Source organism: Suncus etruscus, chromosome 15 (assembly GCF_024139225.1).
Source record: "Suncus etruscus isolate mSunEtr1 chromosome 15, mSunEtr1.pri.cur, whole genome shotgun sequence".
NCBI lineage: Eukaryota > Metazoa > Chordata > Mammalia > Eulipotyphla > Soricidae > Suncus > Suncus etruscus.
In genome coordinates, this window is record NC_064862.1 from 78,980,618 (window position 1) to 79,003,282 (window position 22,665).

The window sequence follows — 22,665 nt, forward strand, 5'->3', positions numbered from 1 at the left end:
ACACCAGGATTCGAACCAACCACCTTTGGTCCTGGATCGGCTGCTTGCAAGGCAAACGACGCTGTGCCATCTCTCCGGGCCACATTCGTCAAAATTTACCTTTATGGCAGAACATAAAAAAATTAACTTGGAGCCAACTGATAGCACAGTGGGAGGGCATCTTTCTTGCATGTAACCAACCCAGGTTTGATCTCTGGTATCCCATATAGTTCCCCGAACCTGCTAGGAGTGATTTCTGAGCGCAGAGCGAGGAGTAACCCCTGAGTGTCACTGGATGTGGTCCAAAAACAAACAAATAAGAAAAGCAACAAAAATCTAAATCTTGAATTCCAAGGTAAGAGAAAATCTTTAATATCTAGGCTGTGACTTAGTCACATCTAGCCACATCTAGATTCCATTAAGCTTCATAGAAGGGAAAACTGATATGTTGAACTTTAGGAATTAGGAACTTTCTGGGCCAGAGAGAGAATTCAAAGGGTCACACACATGCCCTTCAAGTGCAGTTTGTTCCCCTCCACCTCGAAACTTCTGTGGTGAGACTGAATTAAAAGGTACTGTCCACAATAGAGAATATTTATGAACCACAATCTCCTTAAGATGAAGATCTGGCATGTGGGAACAGTTCACATACCTGTACAGCAAATGTTCAGGACACAGCAGAAAGAATGTTACCAAACACTGGCTATTGTCAAAACTACAGTGAAGTGGTACTCAGTCCTGGACTGACACTCGGTGCTGGATGTCACAGTGGAATAGATGTCAGAGCTACACTACAAGAGGAGTCTGTTCCTGACTCCTCTCCCTGTTTGTCTGTCCCTGAGCACTGACAGCTGCCAAGCTGAGCCTCTTGGGGATTGGCCTGGCACGTCCTGAGCATCCCTGGCTATGACCCTGGAGGTAAAGCATAGCCAAGCTGCAGGGACTGGGTGACCCAGGAACTGCCATCTGAATACCCGTCCCAAGGATCATAGACTCACATCTGCTCAGGTTCTCATGGCTTGCTGTGGGCTGGACCAGCCCTGGAGCAAGCCCTGTCCCTGTACGTATAGCACTTTGGGTGGGCAGGCCTTCTGCCTTCCTGCAGCTAGCTCTCCCCTAAATGTTGGCCGACTGCACCCCTAGACTTGGCCCGATGGATAGGCTCTTTTAGGCTTTGTTGTTCCCTCCAAGCACTGGGTCCTGCTGGCATGAGGCCTTTATTCTGGTGTCCTCACCAGACCTCTCCAGTGAGGTCTGGCATAGACTGGAGTCTCCTAAGCATGACATGCAGCAGCTCTTCCTTCCATGATCATATTGAGCCTGTTAATGGCTGACTCGTGGAGAGGTGTTTCCATCAGGACCTTGCTTTCTCCTGCCTCCCCCTTTGATGCATTCTGTGAAAAGTGCTGCCTGCGGGCCAGCCCATCATGATCAGGATGAGCAGCCACAGATGAGCGCTGTGCCCTGTGTTCATCACGTCACATCTCTTGTGACATTGCATGCTCACTAAGCAGTCTTTTTGTTGTGTTGCTGTGTCTGCAGCATCCTGTGCTTCCTTGTATGCCTCCATGTGTGCCTGTGGGGTCCCACATCCCCCCAAAGGTCCCTCTGGGGTACCTTTCCCAGTGCTTGCTGGCCCAAGAGAACCAAGTGTCAGCTGTGCATGCACCATCTCAGCTCACTCACCTGTTCTTGGTGACTTGTTGAGCCCACATGACTGCTGTGGGAGGGGTCTCCCTAGGGTCACAGATGTGTGTGCACACATATGGGTGTGCATTGCTGCTGTGTGGAAGGGTTCTCCCTGGGGGCCATGGATGTGTATGTGTGTTTACGCATGTGCTCATTATCTTGGCACTGACCTGCCATTCTCAGACTGCACTGGGCTACAGTGGCATATGGAAGAGGGACTCTTATGGGTGTGTGTGTGTGTGTGTGTGTGTGTGTGTGTGTGTGTGTGTGTGTGTGTGTGTGTGCTAGTGCTCATCAGCCTGGCACTGACCAGCCATTCTCAATCTGCGCTGGGCTGCGATAGCATGTGGGATAGGGGCTCTGTGGGCAACAGCGGGCTCTTTTCCCTCTGAGGTATAGGTACTACCAAGGCCACTCACTTCCTCCACTTTCTCCTTCCTGCCACTATTACTCAATCGTTTCCCACAGAGCAGCAGGGCCTGCATCAGCTGCCAGTGGCCTTGCTCTGGATGGCTTCTTCTCACTACACTCTGAGCCCTTATGCTTTTCTTACGCAGTGCCAGGTTTGAAGGATCATCTCATTGGCTGTCAGGGCGGGTGCCAAAGGCCTGCCTGGTGCTTGCATTGAGTCCATTAGAGCTGTTCACTGGGTGCCCGGATGAGGGCGAGTACGGAAGATGGGAATGCCTTGACCTGGGATCTCTTTGCCAGCCTGGTCAGTGGGTGACTGAGCCGAGGTCCAGAATGGGTCTTGGAGTCACTGGGAGTGCCACTGTTGGGATAGACTGGCTTCTGACTGTGGTGGTAGCAGTGAGCACAGCTGCAGGCCTTGCATTGGCCTCCCATTTGCCATAGCCATAGTCTATGGGCCGCCAGCTGCACCTCCATGAGGGAGCAGCCCTTGCTCAGACCTGTTCTCAGGAATACCCCAGCACAGCTCAGTCAGAGTGGCCCATCCCAGCCGCAGGCCTACCCCTTTGTGTGCTCTAAAGACAGCCTCCACCTCTGCAGCTTGGACCCCTGCCTGGCGTTCCCCCCAGGACTGCTGCCAGCACCTCCTAACTCTCGGAGGTGGGGCCCACCTGTGCTGGGAGAGGGGAAGTGGGAGGCACATTGCCAGCCCACGTAAATGAAATGGGATTTGTAGTGGAGCAGTGCGAAATCTAAGTGAAATTGCTCTGGGAAATCTCAATTGATTCCCACTCCTGCTACAATAGGTGTTGTCGCGCTTCTTATCAGAAGGCTGAGATTGCAGGAACATGGTGGGCTAGTGCACCATACAGTGTTGCACTCATCCTTCCATCCGTGCAGGGTTGGGGGTGACAGCTCCCTTTGAAGGGTGGAGGAGTGCAGGAGTGCCCCTCATCAGCTCTAAGCAGGGCCCCACATTCCCTCACACTCACTCCACTTGCTAGCTTGCTAGTTTTGAACTTGATGCAGACAGTCTTGAATGGAACATCTCCAGTACTTCCATTTGATTTGGGTCTTGTGGACATCCCATTATCTCTCTCATTCCCATTATCCTAGGGCTTGCAACATGGTCCCCTTTAGAGAACGTGTCAGTGGTTCCCAGGTGTTTGACCAACTGTCAGGTGTGCTGGACATGAGAACCCCAGTACTGTGTGAGATGTTGGGGTCCAGTAGTGCCAGGGTGGCTGATCTCGTCCCAGGCCATATGTTCTCGGCCCTCAGTGGTGCCTCACATCCCTGCCTGGTCTCCTTTCATCTGTCTCTTCCCTCCGACTGGATAGATTCTCGGGCTTTGGGTTAGGCATTTGTCTTGCCATGTCTTCTCCCAGTCTAGCTGTTATTCTCTCTAACTTCATAAGATCTGACCTACCCGTGGAAACATTTCTTCATGGTTATTATTTCTGTGCCCTGTTTAAGACCGCTTCACCTACCCCACAGCAACTGAGGTGTCTGTATTATTTTCTTTATTGCTTTGGTTTTTTTTTTCACACTCAACTTCACAAAATGAAGCGCCTGTCTCTTAGCACACGGATGTTCCCCCTGCTCCGAGGCACTGCTGAGGTCAGAACCCCTTTGACTGCTTGACTCACCATTGGTCTCCTTCCCTCCCACCTGAGCCCACACTATCTGTGTCACTGGCACTGGCTGCTCTTCCCTCACCTGGGTCAGCTCATTCTCTGGCCATCAGCAGGGGTCAGGCTGCCTGATTGGGTCTTAGAATTCTCTCAAGGATGTTTTCTGAGAGCACTAGTGAAGGGTGATGTTCTATGACTGAAGCTCAACCATGAACCATTTTCTAACACTGGTACTTTAAAAAAGTTTTCTGGGCTAAAGTACATTGGGAAGGGTACTTGCCTTGCATGTGATCAAACAAGTTTGAACCCTGGCATCCCGTAGGGTCCCCTGAGCACTGCCAGGAATAATTCTTGAATACAGCATCAGGAGTAACCCCTGATTATCTCCGAATGTGCTGCCCCTCCCAAACAAAGAACATTTTCTAAAGTTTCTAAGTTCTATCACTGGATTTTTTTTCTCTTTTTTTGAATGTGTTATAAATGTCATCTTTCCCAATATTTCTTTTTGGTTTGGGAGGGGCCACACCTGGCAGTGTTCAAGGTGTGCTCCTGACTCTGTACTCAGTTATCATTCCTGTTAGGACTCAGGGACTATATGTTTGTTTTTTGTTGGTTTGGTTTGGTTTTTGGACTACACCCGACAGCACTCGGATTACTTCTGGCTTTGCACTCAAAAATTGCTCTGCGGGGCTGGCGAGGTGGCGCTAGAGGTAAGGTGTCTGCCTTGCAAATGCTAGCCAAGGAAAGATCGAGACAGCGGTTCGATACCCCAGTATCCCATATGGTTCCCCCAAGCCAGGGGCAATTTCTGAGCGCTTAGCCAGGAGTAACCCCTGAGCATCAAACGGGTGTGGCCTGAAAAACCAGAAAAAAAAAATTGCTCTGCACTCAAAAATCACTCCTGGCAGGCTCAGGGGACTATATTGGATGCCTGTAATTGAACCTGGGTCTCTCCCAGGTTCGCAGCCCTACCACTGTGCTATTGTTTCAGCCCCTCAGGGATATATGTGATACTGGGGAGCAAACCGAATTGGCCATGTACAAGGCGAGCGCTTTACCTGCTGTCCTATTGCTCCAGCCCCTCCAGAATTTACTTTTCCTTACTAATATATAATTGAACCAGCAGCATAGATCTAGAGAACTAAACTTTATTCTTTCTTTTGTAGATTCTTAGATTTTCTGTTTACAGCTCTTGGTCTGGAGAGATAATAAAGTGGGGAGGGAACTTACCTTGCATGCAGCTCTCCTGGGTTTGATTCCTGCTATCTCATATAGTCCTGAAGCACCACCAGGAGTGACTCCTGAACAGAACCAGGAGTAAACTCTGTGCATCACTGTATATGCTCAACGGGGGCCCCCCAAAATAAGAACGCTTTTCTTGTTTTCTTTGCTTTTTTGATTTTGGACCATACCCAAAATTGGGAGCCAGAACCTCTCTTTGGCTCACTATCAGGAAAGCTTTCAGCACTTCATTGTTTGGGCTACAATAGTAATGAAGTTTAAGATGGACTGGGGGGGGGGGGTGGCGGGATGGGACTATGGGCAAGGCACTTGCCTGAGCCCTGCCAGAGCCCTACCCTTAGCAACTACTCAAACATGTGTGCGGAGAATGTCTCTCCTGCGACACCAGCCGGAGATGGCTCTGCCCTCTACTCCCCAGCACTCCTCAGACCAGGCCTTGCCAGCGCAGACAGGGTATGTGTGTCCCCAGCATTTGCCTTGATATAAGTGCAGCCATTGCAGCACAGGATGTGTCATCCCACAGCCATCAGCTGTTTTTGGCTGTGTACAAGTGCTGGGCCTTCTCCTGCGAGTCTGAGCAAACCTTCCGTGGATTTCACTCCCGCAGCTGCTCCAGCCTGGGGTGCAACAGCAGGTCCGCAGGAGATTTATTGGTCAGTCATGCAGTCCCAGCCGCTCCTGAAGGAAATCCCCTCCTGCACTGCCGCATGGCGGCTCCGAACCATAAACGTCAATGGGAAGATAGAGGATTTCAATAAAATTATGACACTCGATAAACCTGCTCATGGAAACAAATTTTCCACGGATCTGTGACCAGTTCCAGTTGGATTTGTAACTTTAATTTCTCACTTATTGAATTTCTTGTCATCGGCTAATTGTGAGCTCTGTCTGGGCGAGTCCCGGGTCTGCAGCCTCGGCTCTCCAAGCATGGGGTCTGGAAAGTGGCAGGGGCGGGGGGGTGTCCCTCACCTGTCTGTCTTAGGGGGGTGGTGTAGGGGCTCAGATTGCCCCAAGTCTGCTTCTGTTTGGGGACCCCGTGTCATCATTTGGGCAGCCTGTAGGAAGACAGCAGAGACTGGGGGGCTTACAGTGTATCGCATGGAAATCCAGCACATTGGTTTGGCATCAAGTTAATTGTGGAGTCACCCACTGAACCTCCACTGCAGCCCTCTGCTTGCACCTTGGATAGGGCTGTTCGTTTTAGGTTTGGTCCAAGGGGACCATGCAACTGCAGCTGTTTCAGTAAAAAGTCTGGACTGCTGTGCCTACTGTATGGGGTCCCACTCCCTCCCTTGCACTGGGGGTACCTGTTTCTCATTGCCCAGCTCTCAGAGACACATCTGCCTGGTCTGTATTTGGGCTCAAGGGAAGCCCACCCACCACACTGGCCACCTGGGCTGGGGATAAAACAGCGCAGCCATGCCCACACACAGTCCTGTCACCATGCCCAGTGGTGGCTCCTGCCCTCCTGACCAAGCTGCTTTCTGCCCACAGGAGCGGGACGGCATGCGTGCCATCTTGGGGTCCTATGACAGTGAGCTGACCGCGGCCGAGTACTCGCCGCAGCTGATGCGGCGCATGCGCGAGGCAGAGGACATGGTGCAGAAGGTGCACGCACACAGCTCAGAGATGGAGGTGAGTGTACCTTGGGGCCACGGTGGGGGCGGTGAGTGCACCCCAGGGCTGTGAGAGGAGATAAGTTTGCCCTAGAGTCTTGGGTGGGGGCCAGCACTGGCCACTGGGGCAATGCAGGGTGGAGAACCTGGCCCTGCAGCCCCACCTGGTGAGGCTGTGAGAAGTGCAAGTGCATTAATAGCCCTTTGCTCCCAGCGCATGGGGCTCCACGTGAGACACTAATGAAGAGAGACTCTCGGGGAAACTCGCTGACACTGGCCGTCCCTCAGCGCCGAGCTGAGGTGCCTCCTGTCTGCTCGCCATATGTGCGCTAATTAGTTCATTAAGGGCTGACAGTCTGGGCACCTCAGAGGATGCATGCTTTGGGGTTTGTCTGCCAGGGGATGAGGGGTGAGTCACCTCAGAGTTCAGGGCCCCGCTGCTACCCCATCTCTCTAGCCAGGTCGCACATCTGGCTACCTCCCTGTGGCTCATACCATGGCCTCATAGCATGAGCCCTCGGATCTGAAGCAGAGAACCCTGGCCTGGCCTTTTCTGCCTTCTATGAACAGCTCTGCAGTTAGGCCTTCCTATACTACTTAATGCGAGAAGCTGAGGCTCAGGACTTGTGTCCTGGGGGACGGGAGGTGATGGCAGGACAGGGGCTGCCTACTAAGCCCCTAGAATTAGACCCAGCCCTTGGCTCGCTTCCTCCCACCCACTAGGAGACTGACCTCAGGATTCTGCTGGGTTCCAGCTTCCTGCACACAGCTCATGCTCCTAGAATTAATTCCTCGTCTTGAGCCAGAAATCTTGCTCTAATCTCAGTGTTCTGAGTGCTCCTAGGCAACCTTTAAGCCTCCCTGCAGAACTGTACTAGGACATTTTGGGTGTGGGCCATGGCTTAGGCATGTGCTCCGTGGAGCACCATTTCTGGCCACCTGACCCTGGGCTGTGGAAGAAAGCTGTAGGTTGTGCCCAGATGGACCAGTCCTAGTCCTAGTTGCTAATGGCCTAAATGCCAGGGGCCACCTCCCTGTGCAGAAGTGGAGGTGGAGATTCTGCAGGCTGAGTCCCCCCCTGGGGTCCAGGTTCACCCTTGAGGGCTGTGTCCTTCCTGGCCTCCACCAGGTGGCAGGGCAGTGCAGTGCACATGATACTCCTGCTGGGACAGCCCTGGGGGACAGGATTGGATATGCCTGGACTGGGCCATAGCTCAGAGCCCTTTTCTTTGGGGCTGGGCTGGGCTGTGGTTTGGGCTCTTTCCTATCCCTTAGAGTCTTCATGGGGAGGTGTGATCTACTGCCCTGCCACAGCCCCTAGTGCCAAGCATGTAGGCCTAGTGCCAGGGTATAGGCATTGATGGGCCTGCCCAGGGGATCTCGCACACTGTTCGCTGTACCATCACATTCTTCCTGGACAAGGCCTCAAAGATCCACTTCTGTACGGGGCACGGCCAGCCTCTCCAGGGTCTCCACCAATCTCTCACTGCAGCTGCAGCATAGGGAGAAGAAACTGAGGCCCTCTGTGTTGAGGTGAGCTGAGATTAGACCTTCCTGCCGTGCTCTGGCTTATCTCTGTTCCTCACTTGCTCAGCTGCCATCTAGACCAGCTAACAACCCTTCTCTGAGGCAAGAGAAGCCCCAAGGGTTCGAGAGAAGGGAGCTGGCCATGAGGTATCACCTGCCCACCTTTCCTTCCCTGCTCTGTTCGGGGCCCTGAACCCCCTCTCAGCTTTCAGCACACATGTAACGCTGCCTCATCTGTCCATGAGCATCTCCTTTAGTGCCACACATTGGCACTCTGGGGCTCATTGGGTAAGGACCCCAGTGTTCCCTCAGACACATGGTCTCTCACTGCCTGAGTCGCAAGTACTGTCGGGGGTGTAGTAATCACAGAAAACCATAAGAGCCACTGGGTATCCCAAAGCCATGCACTCTGTGCTCCAGAAGTGCTTGTAGAACAGATACCTGCAACCCTTCTTGTGATGGAGAAGCGGAGAGACCTCAAGGCCCTTCCCGTCCTCCCAGCTGGGTCTAGTGCCTCCTCTCTCTCCCCTCCACCGTTCCTCCATATTCCTTCCAGTTACCTCATGTTGTTCTGTTTCACCTCTCTGCTCTTCCCTTCCCTGCTCTGCTCTGGTCCCACTCAATACTAGGAAAGGCCTTGTCTGTGTGGCCACCTGGACTCTGACCTAGCCTCTTTAAGGCTGAGTCTGTGTCCTGAACTGCCCCTGCAAAAGCAGCTGCAGGGTGGATGTGTGTGGAGGTGCTGCACTGTGTCCCCTAAACACAGGCTCAGCCATTAGCCCAGTCAATCACCCCTTTCTAGTGCTGGATGGCACGGCAGTTCTTCCCACATACTGAGGGCCCCACAGATGCTTGCACCCCTTAACCTCCCCCCACCCTGACCATTTTAATAGTCACTTCCAGCATGTAGCATGTCCTGACTCTTGGGAGAACCCTATTCGCCCATTGCTGCTGTCACTTTTACCGTTTTGCACGAATTTTACTCATTCCATTGAACAGAGACAGAAGTCAGTAGCATATGTTGTGAATCCGCCTGCCGATTGAGCTATAAATATGCAGCGCATGCCACCTTGATGCAGCAGAGCGGCCTGATTTGTTTTTCCAATTTATTTAATTAAAACAGATTATGGTGCTGCTGGCTGCATGGAGGATTGTGGAAAATCCCAGTTTCAGTTTAGTGAGTTGGTGAGAGTGTGACTCCAGCTTGGAGAAAGACTACTGTCCTTTCCCACCACCTGCAGGCACTTGGGGATTAAACCTGGATTGGCCTGTCCCTCCAGCCTGCCTTTCATGTTTGTGTGGCCTCCATGCTGCCTCCACACTGTGGCTCGTCTGCTCCTGGCCCACAAAGCACTCCTCTGCCATCCCAGGTGGCAAGGTGTGACTTCCTGCAGTTTTGACTCGCATCTCCCTGGTGTCAGCAATGCTGGCACCTACCCATCTACCTGGTTCAACTTCTTTTCTATCTCTCGGACTCTGAGAGTTTTCCTGCTGAGTTGCATGTGTGGGTTTCTGGTATGTACTGATAGTGACCCCATGATGGACTGATGGTTTGCAAGAAAATATGCTCTGACTTGGTAGATGATCTTTTCTGTTTCTGATGGTTTTACTTGTTTGTTTGTTTTTACTGTGCTTCTAAAACCCTCTTTGGTGTAATACCTTTGGCTCACATATGTTGAACCATCCTACTATTCCAAAGATAAATCTGCTTGGTCCTATAGCACTTATCACCTTTTAATATGACTTTATTTGGGATGGAGGCACATGGCTTTATTTTGGGGGGAAGGAGTACTTGGTAGTGCTCAGGGATCATTCCTGGGGACCTGAAGTGGCCCTCTGTACTATCTTTCTCTCCCCTGGCTCAGGTCTTATGAGTCTATATCCTATGTCTTACAGACATGCCTATGTCCCTATAGTTCTCTCTCCTCAGGCTTCACTGGCAGGGCAGTGGTGCTGGCTGTGTCTCAGCCCAGGGTGAGTGTTCGTAGAATTGCAGTCGCTTTCTGAGCACCTGCTGGGGTTTACAGTGGAAACCCCCAGCGACACCTCCTCACTAGAGATTTGTGCCGACCATGTGGTTTTCACTCACCACCATCTGCTTGGCTCTTGGTTTTGGTGGTTGGGCTGAGCTGCCACCAGGCCATCTGGGGGTTGTGGTGCTGGTGTGGCTTTGTCCTTGTGGGGCTCCAAGCCACCTCCACATGCTGGGTCCAGGGCCTGCTCTGCGATCTCTACTCACTGAACTTTGCTCTTTTGCAGCATAGCTAAGTTTCATACTTGACTTTGGGAGCCTCTTAGTTCTGTTGATCTCTGTTGGGAGTTGTCTCAGTCAATATTGGGGCTCTGTGGCCAGTGATCAGCAGCTCTCCACCTCTGGGTGCCTGCAAGAAGGCTTTGGGCTCCAGTGACCCGAGGGGTCTGCCCCCCAGCTGCTCACCTGTGGTAGTTACTGGGCCAGGTGCTACTATTAAGGGGCAGATGGAAGCCACCAGGAGAGTCTGTGGCCATGGTCCACACTGTCCCTTCCCCCTCACACTCATAGGTGAGAGGGAGGCCTCAGGCTTTTTCTAATTCTTGGCCTTTCCTGGGGCACCTGGGCATAGCCTGGTCTTCAGGGAATAAAGATCAGCCTGGCCTGGCCACACTTGGGATATAAGTATGTCATATATATTTATGTATATGTGGTATATGTGTTTACCTGTGTGTCTCAGGTAAGGGCATCAGTATCTGAAGAGGCCCTGCCAGCCAAGATTCCTGGTGTCACCGTCTCCAGCCTGGTGCTGGATCCTGACAGCATGTTGTCACTCAAAGCTAAAAATAGACACATGAGGGCTTGTGCAGCACTGCCTGATGCGGGCAATGCACAGGGAGCACTGGGAGCCTATAGGGCTTGGTGTTCTGGCTCTCATATGGAGCTGCCCACTGCCCTCTCTCCCCACCCCAGACACCTGGAGGGTGGCCCTTTTGGAACTTGTCCTACCCCTACCCCATCCCTCAGCCACATTGCTGCTCAGACCTCCTGGTTCAGGGGCTCCTCTGGACCTCCTGGTTCTGGGGCTCCTCCCTCTGCTATGCCACCCACCTGGCCAAAGTAATGGGACAGCTAGACCTGCCCATTCCCCAGGATTTAGATTCAGACACTTGCTTTGGTCTCCCACCTGGCCCAGGCAGCTCCTGAGAGCATATGCAATGGGCCACACACCCAGACCTGCCATATGAGGGTCCCCGGGCTTATGCCTTGTCAAGCACTGAGTCCATCCATGCAGGCTGGCTTGGAGAGCCAGGCCTGGCTCTATGGGGCTTGAGCCAGTCTATGGCCCATCTGGTCCTGAGTTCCTGCTGCCTGCTGCAGCGCCTTCCTCGAGGAAAGGCCCACTGACCTATGTTCTGTCTTTTCTTGAAGGCTCAGCTGTCACAGACACTGGAGGAACTGGGAAGCCACAAACAGAGAGCTGATACGGTGAGTCCCTGCCCCATGCCACACGTCTGTATATAACCCCTGCAAGAAACCTGCTTTGGGGCTCCTTAGGTTTGATACAGGTAACATGTGTTTTTCTCCTTCACCTCTCTGCAGAATGCAAAGGACTTCCCTGGGACATTCTGCCAAAACCTCGCAGCCCAGCCCCCATGTCCAGTCAGTGACCGCCCCCTCTCTCCCCAGACCTGGTTTCTGTGTCCAGCTGATGGCCACCACCTCCCTCCCCAGGTGCCTTGCTCCTGTGTCCAGCTTGTCTCCCTCCCATTTTCAACTTAGCCAGTTCACTGTTTAGGTAAGGAAAGGGAAGCTTAAACATTTCTAGCTAATTGCAGGTGACAAGACAGAGACAGCTTGACTTTCTGTTATTAATTAGCAGGCCCGTGCTAATTAGTCAGCATAAGCACAGTGTGTATTTTCTTCTTTAAGTGTGATTAAAACCACAGGAACATGTTCCAACTTGGTGTGTGACTCCATGCCTCATCCCAGTTAGCTGTGGCTGGAGGGGTCTTCACCTGCGGAGTGTTTGGGGGAATCTAGAGTCCCTTTAGTTATGGGAATGGAGGACCCTGCCTTCCTGTGGGCCTGTAGCCCTCATGGCTCTGCCACACTGGCCTCCTGCTGTGGCCAACCTCCACCTCAGTTCTCAGCGCCAGGATGGAGGCTGCAGGTCATCAGAGGGCACTATAGATCTGTCCCACTCCAACTGTGTTCATCCATCAGTCCATGTGTGCCTGTGCCACTGGTTACCAGGGCACGTCTGTCCCTAGTGTTTGACAGGGCTGAGTCCAGCCTTCCATGTTCCTCCTGAGAGCAGGTCCTTGAAGGCCCACTTGCCTTTAGAGGCATCTTTGACTCAGGGCATTGTTTCGTCCAGTGGGCAGCTCTGTGCCCACAGCTGTGTGTCTGACCCCAAAGTCTCTCTCCCCTTTCTACTGCCTGTTTGAGCCTGTCGTTGTCATCCAGGCCTGCTGCCTACCTGCTTGTGAGCTAATTCTCTGTGTCTGAGCATGGGGCTTCTTTCATTGGCCTCACTCCGGCTTCCTCAGGATCGGCCTGCCAGATCACAGCAGGGTCAGGGTACACTTCACCATGTCTTTGCTCAGCTGTTGGGGGTACTTCGGGGCAGATTATTCTGGAAACCAGAGGAAACACCCAGCCAGGCCTGGCTCCCTCCTCCACTCTCACCAGCACCAGCTGTTTCTCTTACCAGGCTCCCTTGCCAGTGTGCCCTAATAAGTGAAGTGAACACAGCTTCATGGTCCTGGGGACCACCTACTGCCTTAGAACATCTGTTCTATTTTTTGGCAGGGGTGGGATGTTCCCCAGCTGTGCTCAGGAACCCAGAGCCACCCCTGATGACATTTGGTCCAGCAAAGTGATGCCTGAGAGATGCCATTGTACCAGGCTGGCAGTGCTGAGGCCCTCAAGACTGCACTTAACTAGCAAGTTCATGAGCTGCCAGAGATTGAACCTAAGGCTTGAGCACACCCATCCTGATCTTCACAATCCCAATATCTCTCTAGCTCCCTCTACCTATTTAAAAAAATTTATTATAACACTGTGATTTACCAAGTTGTTCATAATACAGTTGTTTCAGATATTCAGTACTCCAGCACCAGTCTTGCCACCACTGTGACCTTTCTTTGCAAGTGTCCCCAGTTGCCCACCCACCACCTCTGTCTGTCTTTTTCTTTTTTTTTTTTTTGGTTTTGGGTCTACCCCTTACAGTGCTCAGGGGTTACTCCTGGCTCTGCATTCCGAAATTACTCCTGGTGAGCTTCAGAGGACCATATGGGATGCTGGTTATTGAACCCAGGTTAGCTGAGTGCAAGGCAAACAAACACCCTTCCTGCTTTGTTATCACTCCAGCCCCACCCTGCCTTTTGATTGTTTGTTTTTGTTTTGGGGCCACACCCGGCGATGCTCAAGGTTACTCCTGGCTCTGCATTCAGAAATGGCTCTTGGCAGGGTTGGGGGACCCTTGTGGGATGCCAGGGATCGAACCCAGGTCCATCCTGGTTGGCCACACGCAAGGCAAATACCCTACCATCTAGCCCTGAGCTGCCATTTTTAAACCATATGTTTTGTGATTGTGCTGCCCTCATCTTTCCCCCTGGTATTTGCTCATGTGGATGGGGATATGTAAGGTACTGTTCCTGGCCAAGAGTAGGTCACCCTTTCGGGGTGAGGTGCTGTCTCCTTGGCGGGTTTTGCCTTTGTTTTCCTTTTGTGTAGTAGTCAAGTTCCTAGCAGCAGATGCAGGGGCCCTGGGCATGTCTCTGACATGGGGTTTTGGGTGTTGAGTCTTGAGCCCAATTAAGTGGGCTAGACTTTGTGCCTGGGCCTTAGCAGAACGAGTGTTTTTTCCCAGCCACACTTGGGCCATTTCCTTCTTGCAGACTCTGGTCCAGTCTAGCAATTGTGGGCATGCATTGCTCAGTGCCGTTTAATCCTGAACCAGGGGTGTTTGGCTCCTTGGTCTCTACCATCAAGACCCTCAATCCAACCCCACTGTGGCATTTGTCTCTGCAGCCTCATTTCAAACTGCTATATCTGTTCTTTTTTTTCTTAGTGTTATTAGGGTTTTAGTGGAATTGCGTACATTTAAGGGTTCTGTGTTGCTAGGTGTTTTTGGTTTCTGAGCCACTAGCTGCAATTTTTGTGAGCACATAAAAGGGCCAGTGCATATAGCCTCTCCCCAGCATGGCTGTGATGCCATTACCGAGTGATGGACACAGGATGCACTTTCTTGCAGGGGAAGGGTTCCTGCCTCTGCAAGGCCACAGAGGTCTAAGGGTGCACCCTGGAGCTGAGCTGAGAACTGCAGCCCTAGTTGGAGGTCTCACTGGGTGGACACTGCCATAGTGAGAACCTCCCGTGGCTTTTTGAGCTGTGCTGAATGCAGCCTCCGGGAGCCCTTCATGTGCCTGGGTCCTGCAGGTTTCTGTGTCTTTCTTCCCTGAGCTGAGATCAACCAGTATTGTCTGTCTCACTGACATTTCCTTTGATTTCTAAAATTGAGACCAAACTCTGGTTTTCTAAAATCAATAACACTGATGACCCTCTGGCCCAACTGATGAGAGATGAAGCCAGAAAACAGGTTTGCCAGTAATGGGGATAGGTGGGGACAGTCACACTTGTCACTATCAGTTTGTTCTTGGTGGGTCTGACGTGTCTCGTGCCAGTTCACACCCACTTTCCTGACCCAGCTGGCCTGTGAGTTAGTGAGTGAGTGAGCTCTCTGTGGTATCTGCCACATCTCGGCCTGATGTAAGTGGGGGTGTCTCTTTCTTTGCATAATTCATAAGGAATATGCACATTGGTTGGATTTGAGGCACTCCACAGCTCCTTGGCTATTGGTCCTGTAGTCTTTTCCTATCTGTGCACCCTTTGATGCATGGCTTGTGGTTCCCTTATCTGTCTTCCTTTTGCCACTTGTGCTTTTTTATACATCTGAGAGACAATAAAAAAGACTGAATCAGGTTGGAGGTGTGAGACAGGGGACAGTGGTGGAGGATGTGGGGTTGGGACCTTGTGACCAGGAAACCCTACCAGGAACTGTATTATAAACCACAGTGTCTAAAATAAAGATTGGTTTTTTTTGTTGTTGTTGTTTTTTTGTTTTGTTTTGTTTTGTTTTTGCCACTTCATTTATTTTTTATTTGTAGGAGGAGTTGAAACAAATTTTTTTTCTTTTTTTTTTTTTTGTTTATTTTTGTTTGTTTGTTTTTGGGTCACACCCGGCATTGCTCAGGGGTTACTCCTGGCTGTCTGCTCAGAAATAGCTCCTGGCAGGCACGGGGGACCATATGGGACACCGGGATTCGAACCAACCACCTTTGGTCCTGGATCGGCTGCTTGCAAGGCAAACACCACTGTGCTATCTCTCCGGGCCCGAAACAAATTTTTTAAAATAAAGTTTTTGAGAGGAAAATGGACTTGTTTCCCTCAGAGTTTCTGGAGATTGATCTGATCTGAGTGAGCTTCAGGCAGAATTTGATGTTGGCTCCTCTCACTATCTAGCTCCTCCTGTGGAAGCCTGATTTAAGGCCCTGCCCATTGGGTGCCTGTCTTTCTCTCTAATCTCTCTTTCCAGCCTCTCTCTTTCTCTGGCTTTTTCTCTGTCCCTCCGAGTAGTGTTTCTGCAGACAACTATGCTCCACTGTTGTAGCACTGTCACTCTACTCATTTTTGAAAAGGGGACTGAGTTGTGTCACTTTCTGTGCCCTTTTCCAGAGAGTTCTAGCTCTTTGGAATCTCACAGTTTCCTCTGCATCAGCTTTTCCATTTCCACCCAAGTCTGATTTTTGACAGTTGCTGCCTTATCCTTGTAGTTGTTTGAAGGACTGTTACCCCTACCCTTCATCATATGCATCCGCATTTGTGTGTGCGCATGTACACTCACACACTCACTATCTCAAACACACACATGGTGTTTCTGATCTCAGGTTAAGGTGCTCTCCTGCCTGGGCACAATGCCATGCTGACCTGAAGGGCAGCTTTCATGACTGGGAAAATAGTGGATTCTCCACTAGCATTCGATGGGCTTTGCCCTGAGGCTGACCTGGGTCAGCTGTTCTTTCATCAGTGTTCCGACAATTTTCCTGGTATGGATCCTTTGCTTCCTTGGTTAAGTATTTCTTATTTGATTACTTGTATAAAGGGAATTTACGTACCTCTGACTATTCATTCCTAGTCTGAGATGAGAGATAACACTGACTTCCATGTGCTGATCTTGTGTCTTGCCACCTTGCTAGATTGGTTCCTGATTCTAGCTCTGTGCCAGGTCTTTGCAGATAGATCCTGCTTCTGTCTCCAGATGGCTTCTCTCTCCTGTCCTGTTGGTGACCTCAAGCTCTCATTCTTCCCTGCCCTCTCTGCACATGGGGCGACATTTCCTGGCTTCCCCCGGATGGATGGGAGCCGCTGTACCCCACAGACGCACCCTTTCTCATCCTGGGAACACCCCCTTCTATTCCAGGCTGCTATTTTGATCTGGAAAGAACATTGGGTTTAAGCCAGATGGTTTTTCTGCCCCACTTGAGATCCTCTTTCAGTGGGATGGTTTTCTTCGTCATTCTGCTAGGTGTTGTGTTACATTCATTGATTTCTTTTTGCATTGATTTCTTTGTGTTTTGGGACAACACCAGAAGTGCTCAGAGCTTACTCCTGGCTCTGTACTCAGGAATCACTCCTGGTGGGGCTCAGGGGACCATATGGGATTTCAGGGCTCGAATTTAGATCAGCTGAGTGCAGGACAAACACCCTTTACCAGAGCCTCCTTTTTTGTCTGTGGGTGCCTTCCTGCCTGGGCATAGCACCATGCAGGCCTGAGGGGCAGCTTTCATGGCTGGGAGCAACTGGGAAAATTGTGAATTCTCCACAAGCATTCGGTGGGCTTTGCCCTGAGTCAGGGACCACAGATGCTGTGGGAAGCTTTTTGCAGCTGATATGTGAGTGTCAGTATCATGGCTGCTGCGTAGTTGGGGCCTGTTTCCCAGGACTCTCCTGGGCTGGTCTTGTTGGTCCATACATACTTGCTCCTTCAGTCCTGGCTTCTCACGGGTGGGAACAAAGTTACCACTTCCTGGCACCATGGGCTCATGTGGAGGGTTGTCTCAGGCTGCCTGGCAAAGGGCTCTCCTATGCTATACCCGCTTCTGTGGGTCCCTTTGCTCCCTACCCTACTTCTCCCAAATCTACTCTCCCCTTCCCCCCACTATGTCATCCCCTCAGTGGCTTCCCTTCCTTACCCTCTCCTCTACTCCCACACCACCCTCCCCTCCTTGCCCTGTCCAGCCATCCCTACCTGCTCACACCGTTCCCAACTGCAGGTTATCCCTGCCCATTCTGGCACCTCTGGTGCCTCTTACAGTGATTTCTCTCTAACTCTAAATAACTTCATTAGAACAACCTGGGTTTCTTTGAAATGCTAGGAATTTGGGGTCTCTAGAAGTGAGAATCTGGACTCGTCCAGGAGTCGATGAATTGTCTAGAAACAACAATTCATCAACTCCTGGAAACCCTGTTGCTGGTGTCATGGGGCTCAGAGAGGCCACTCACAGCCTTTCATGAAACCCTCTTCTCATTGATGTCTTTTTAGGGGATTGGTTTTGTATGTTTAGCTTCCTTTAAAATTGTACAATGTTTTTAAATTTTTTTTTGTTTTTGTTTTTGTTTTTGGGCCACACCCTGTGATGCTCAGGGATTACTCCTGGCTATGCGCTCAGAAGTTGCTCCTGGCTTCTTGGGGGACCATCTGGGACGCCGGGGGATCGAACCGCGGTCCGTCCTAGGCTAGCGCAGGCAATGTTTTTAAATCTTAAACAATCTCTTTTGATATGCTTCAGTCCCTTTATTTCTTGTTACTAGCTGTCTCAAAGCTCCAACTCTGGAAACTTCTTCAACTATTGCTTCTCTGTCAGAATCTCCTTCTTAGTCTTGGGCCCCTTTGAGTCCTACATTGCTCCTCTTGAATCTGTCCCAGAGTTCTCTTGTCTCCTATTCATTTAGTTTGAGTTTTTTTTTCATCTCCTGCTGTTTTCCAGAGGTTTTCTGCATCTCATCCTGCAGCTCACTGACTTTGTCCTCAGCCTCCATTACTCTACTATTGAAGGTTCCAGTGTATTTTCATCTCTTTAGTTCTGTTATTTCTGCTTGTAGTTTCCTCATTTTTGCTCATATCCCCCTGTGTTCTATTAGCTGTTAGTTCCATTGTTTCTTTGAGCTCCTTAAACATCCTCAATATTTTCTAAGTTCTTATCAGAGAGGTTCTACTGCTGGTTAACACTGGTTAAATCCTCAGGGCCACATCTTTGCTCATGAGTGAGGTGGGGCTCTGCCCTGCTTTCCCATTGGGGATGCTGTAGTCTGGAGGTGATTGCTGTCTGTTGTGTGGTAGAAACTAGGGTCAGAATGTCTGTGTGCTCATTATCAGATATGAAGAAGGGAGAAATTGTGTGGCCATATTAGTGACCACATGCTTCATGGGGGTCCTACCTGGGGAGCGAAATGGAGATCCTAAGTAACAAATGGGGCCCCTGCCCCATGATGCCTGAGTGTCTTGGGGCTGGGGCTGGGCAGAACCAAGTAAGGTGGTCTGGGGTAGTTTGTCAGAGTTTTTCTGGGCCTGCCTATGTGAACTGGAGTGTCAGGACCTACCTGGGCTCCTCCAGGGAGCAACTGATGCCTGCTATGTCCCTTGAGCCTCACAATCCCACGGACCCTGATATGCAATCAGCTCCTGTCCGCAGCCACCCCTCCTCACACAGCTCCCCCAAAGCTGGCAGTGACATTCAGAACTCCCGGCTCTCTATGGGCACCTAGAGCCTGGGTAGATCAGAGCTCATGGAATGGGATAACAGACAAGCAGGCAGAGACAACAGATACAGCCGACGCTTCGGATGCACCGGGCAAGGCTGGACTAGGGCCTACCATCTGCTGGGGACCGCTGGCTCCAGGCCAGCCAAGCTATTTTTAGTGTCTCCAAGGGTTTGAGTAAGGACATGTGGATTGTGGTGCAAAGTGAAGAGGCGGGATCGAGGCAGACCTGGTGCCAGGGTACTACCCCACAGCCCAGCTCTGCCTGTTCCGGAATCTTTGCTGCTTCCCAGCCACACTGCCCTGCAACCCTCAGCCCTCCATAAAGTCACAGCCTACAGCTCTCAGCCCTCCACAGGGTCACACAGCTCACACCTCTCAGCCCTCCACAGGGCCACTCAGTTCACACCTCTCAGCCCTCCTCCATGAGGCCACAACTCACAGCCCTCAGCCCTCCATGAGGCTGTATAGCCTACAGCCTTCAGGCCTCCTGAGGCCACAGCCCCACACACCTCAGCTCATTACCTTTTCTGGCCCCAGGCACTGCCACTTCACCCTGCAGCCCTTTGCTCCCGGGGAGAGTTGGAACAGGGTGATGAGCCTTAGAGGATGATGAGGGCTCCACCCTCCAAGGCCTTTGCAAGGTTGCTTGACCTCTCTGGGCCTCTGCTACTGAACCCCCCATACCACCATTTTCTGAGGGCAGCTAGTCTCAGAGATTGTGCCTGGCAACTGGAGGTGGAGCCTGAGGGAATATGTTAATGCCAGAGACTGGTGAAGCCAGAGGAAACCCTGTTTTAGGAATCAGGGTGCCGTGAGGATTGAGAAAACAAGAAAAAGCATCTAACCCTTCTAAAAATGCAAAGAAAGGAGAAACAGAAACTTCCTCAAAGAGGAAATACAGATGGCCAAAAGGCACATGAAAAAATGTTCCACATCACTAATCATCAGGAGATGCAAATCAAAACAACAAATAGCTATCATCTCACTCCACAGAGACTGGCACACAGCACAGAGAACAAGAACAATTAGTGCTGGCACTGATGCGGGGAGAAAGGGACTCTCAATCACTGCTGGTCCAACCTTTTTAAAAAACAATATGGATAGTTCTCATAAAATTAGATATTGAGCTTCCATATGATCTAGCAATACCACTTCTAGGAATATACTATAAGGGCCCAAAACACAATTCAGAAAAGGCATCTGCATTCCTATCTGGAAATAACCCAAGTGCATAAGAACAGGTGAATGGATTTAAAAAATTGTGGTATGGAATATTATGCAACTGTTAAGGAAAATTAGGTCATGAAATTTGCTTATACATGGATGGATATGGAGACTTATGCTGAGCAAAATGGATTCAGGTGGAGAAGGATAGAAAAAGAATGATTACACTCATTTATGGGTATATTTTTAAAAAAGGTAGTATGATATTAATATCTAGAGACAGTAGAGATGAGGGCCAGGGGGGTCGGTCCTGGGTAGGAGACTTACCTCAAGTAGTGGAGCAGTGCAGTAGGGAAGAGTAGGGACCACTGAGACAATGATAGTTGGAGCTGGTCAACTGGACAAGAACTTGATGCTGAAGAGAGAGAAAGTGATAATCAATCATGGCACCCCTTCAGTAATAAGATTGCAAGCCAGTGTCTAAAAGGGGAAGAAAAAGAGGAGAGGAGAAAACTTTTCCACTGAGGCAAGCAGCTGGGAGGTTAGAGGGTGAGCAGGAGGGAAACTGGGCACTAGTAAAGTGTTGAACATTGTAGGACTGAAACTCAATCATGAACAGCTTTGTAACTCTATCTCATGGTGATTCAATTAAAGAATTTATTTATTTAAAAAAGAAAAAACAAGACTGATATAAGAGAGAAAAGCTTGGAGTCAGGGACTCATAACCTATGGACTGAGAACCCAAATTTTCCTATTTATTGTCTTAAACCAACAACCATAGGAAAAGCCACAGTAATAATCCTTCATAAACACCTGCTTATAAGAGCTAACCTAATCAGCTAAACTAATGCAGGTCAACAGGAGCTACCACATGACCCAGCAGTTAAGTAACTGAGGGTCTCTAAAATGAGACAGAACAATAGCACAGTAATACCAAAGCATTTGCCTTGCATACAGCCAACCCAGGTTCAATTCCCAGCATCCCATAGGCCCCCCCCCCCCAGCCTGCCAAGAGTAATTTCTGAGCACAGAGCCAAGAGAAACCTTTGAATGGTACCAGGTGTGGCCCCCAAACCAAAGCCAAACAAACAACAAAAAACTAGAAAGGTCTAGAGCGATAGCACAGCAGAGAGAGCATTGCCTTGTATGCAGCTGACCCTGGTTCAATCCCTAGCATCCTATATAGTCTCAGAGCCTACCAGGAGTAACCCCTAAGCACTGTCAGGTATGGCCTAAACACAAAGAAAGAAAAAAAAAGATGTCATCCAATTAGTCTTTGTGTTCTTTTTTTTAAACAGCCTAAATACAGATTTTTCTCAGTCAAGTATGAAATAGGTAGTTGCCAGCTGCAATATTAATGCCTCTCCAGTGTACTCTGCTCTCTGTGCCAACCAATAGCACTGGGCACAGCTCATCGCAAATGATGGGATGTGAAAGGATGGGTTGGAATGAGATGGGAAGGGATGAGAAAGAACAGGATTGGAAGGGATGGGATGGTTGGGATGGCATAGGCTCCTGTCCAAGGGCTGGTCCACATGATTGGGGAAGAGGTTCTAGGATATCCTTATTCCTATGATGACTAAGATGGGCTTAGTCACAGGGTGAGAGAAGGTGGGGCTGCAGACTGAAGCATGTGCAGAAGCACATATTTAAATGTCTGAGCATGGAAACCTAAGTGTGCATGAGCGAGCACATATGAACATGAGAGCATTAATGCGTGAATTCGAGAGTGGCACAAGAGCACAAATGTGAGCATGAGTGTGCCAGAGTGAGAGCTTAAGAGTATGTGTGTCTGTGAGAGCATGGATGTGAACATGAGTGTGACTGTGAGTGTGCCAGGGTGTGTGAGCATAAGAGCCTGAGTGTGTGAGCATGTGAAAATGAGCAGGGGAGCATGAGTGTACGTGAGTATGAGTATATGAGGATGCTAGAGTGAGTGAGTATGCTTGTTCAGATGTGTTTGCATAGCCAAGCCATGATGGATAGGAAGGGCAGAAGCAGGGACCATGCCCAGTTCTGCCCACCCACCGCTCTCCTGGAACCAATGTTTGTTGTTCCTTCAATCGTGAGCAGTCAGCAAACATTCTTGAGCCATTTTCTAGATCCAGTTAATTTCATGCATATTTACTCTGCATTTTATTTATTTATGTGACAGGGCTACACCCCACAATGCAGGTAGTCCAGGCCATTTTTAGGGACATTCAACCTGTCACTGTGGGGCTTCCTGCTAGTTGGGCCACCACAGCCTGCTTGGGGCCCTCTTGTCCTGGGCCCAATTCCAGACTCTCCCCTTATTAGACTGCATTCCTGCCTAGTGGCCCCACGGGTGGTGGATGTTCCCAGCCAGCTATCTGGCTTAGGCATCAGCCATGCCTTGTGCCAAGGCCTGTCAGCCCAGTTCTGATCTGGAAATAGGGTGGGAAGCATGTCACGGTCACCCAGGGAGTGCCCCTCAGTGGAAAAGTAAAACCAGGTCCACCAGCTCATGGATATGAAAAAGGTGGCAAGGGGAGGTTACATCTCAGGCACTGAAAGGAGACTCTGAAAGGAATTGCAGGTGGCAACTGATGAGTGATGTTCAGGGCAGGCACCCCTCTGGAGG

At 50.5% G+C, this 22,665-nt stretch overlaps 1 protein-coding gene across 1 annotated transcript in view; it reads left to right on the forward strand.

Moving 5' to 3' along the window:
• The window catches only part of MAD1L1 (mitotic arrest deficient 1 like 1), a 215,911-nt gene that overhangs the window by 142,207 nt on the left and 51,039 nt on the right, over positions 1-22,665 (forward strand). The window contains exons 12-13 of the mRNA XM_049788592.1: positions 6,450-6,590; positions 11,502-11,558. Of these exons, the coding sequence (XP_049644549.1) occupies positions 6,450-6,590; positions 11,502-11,558 (198 nt within the window). The remainder of the gene's footprint in view (positions 1-6,449; positions 6,591-11,501; positions 11,559-22,665) is intronic.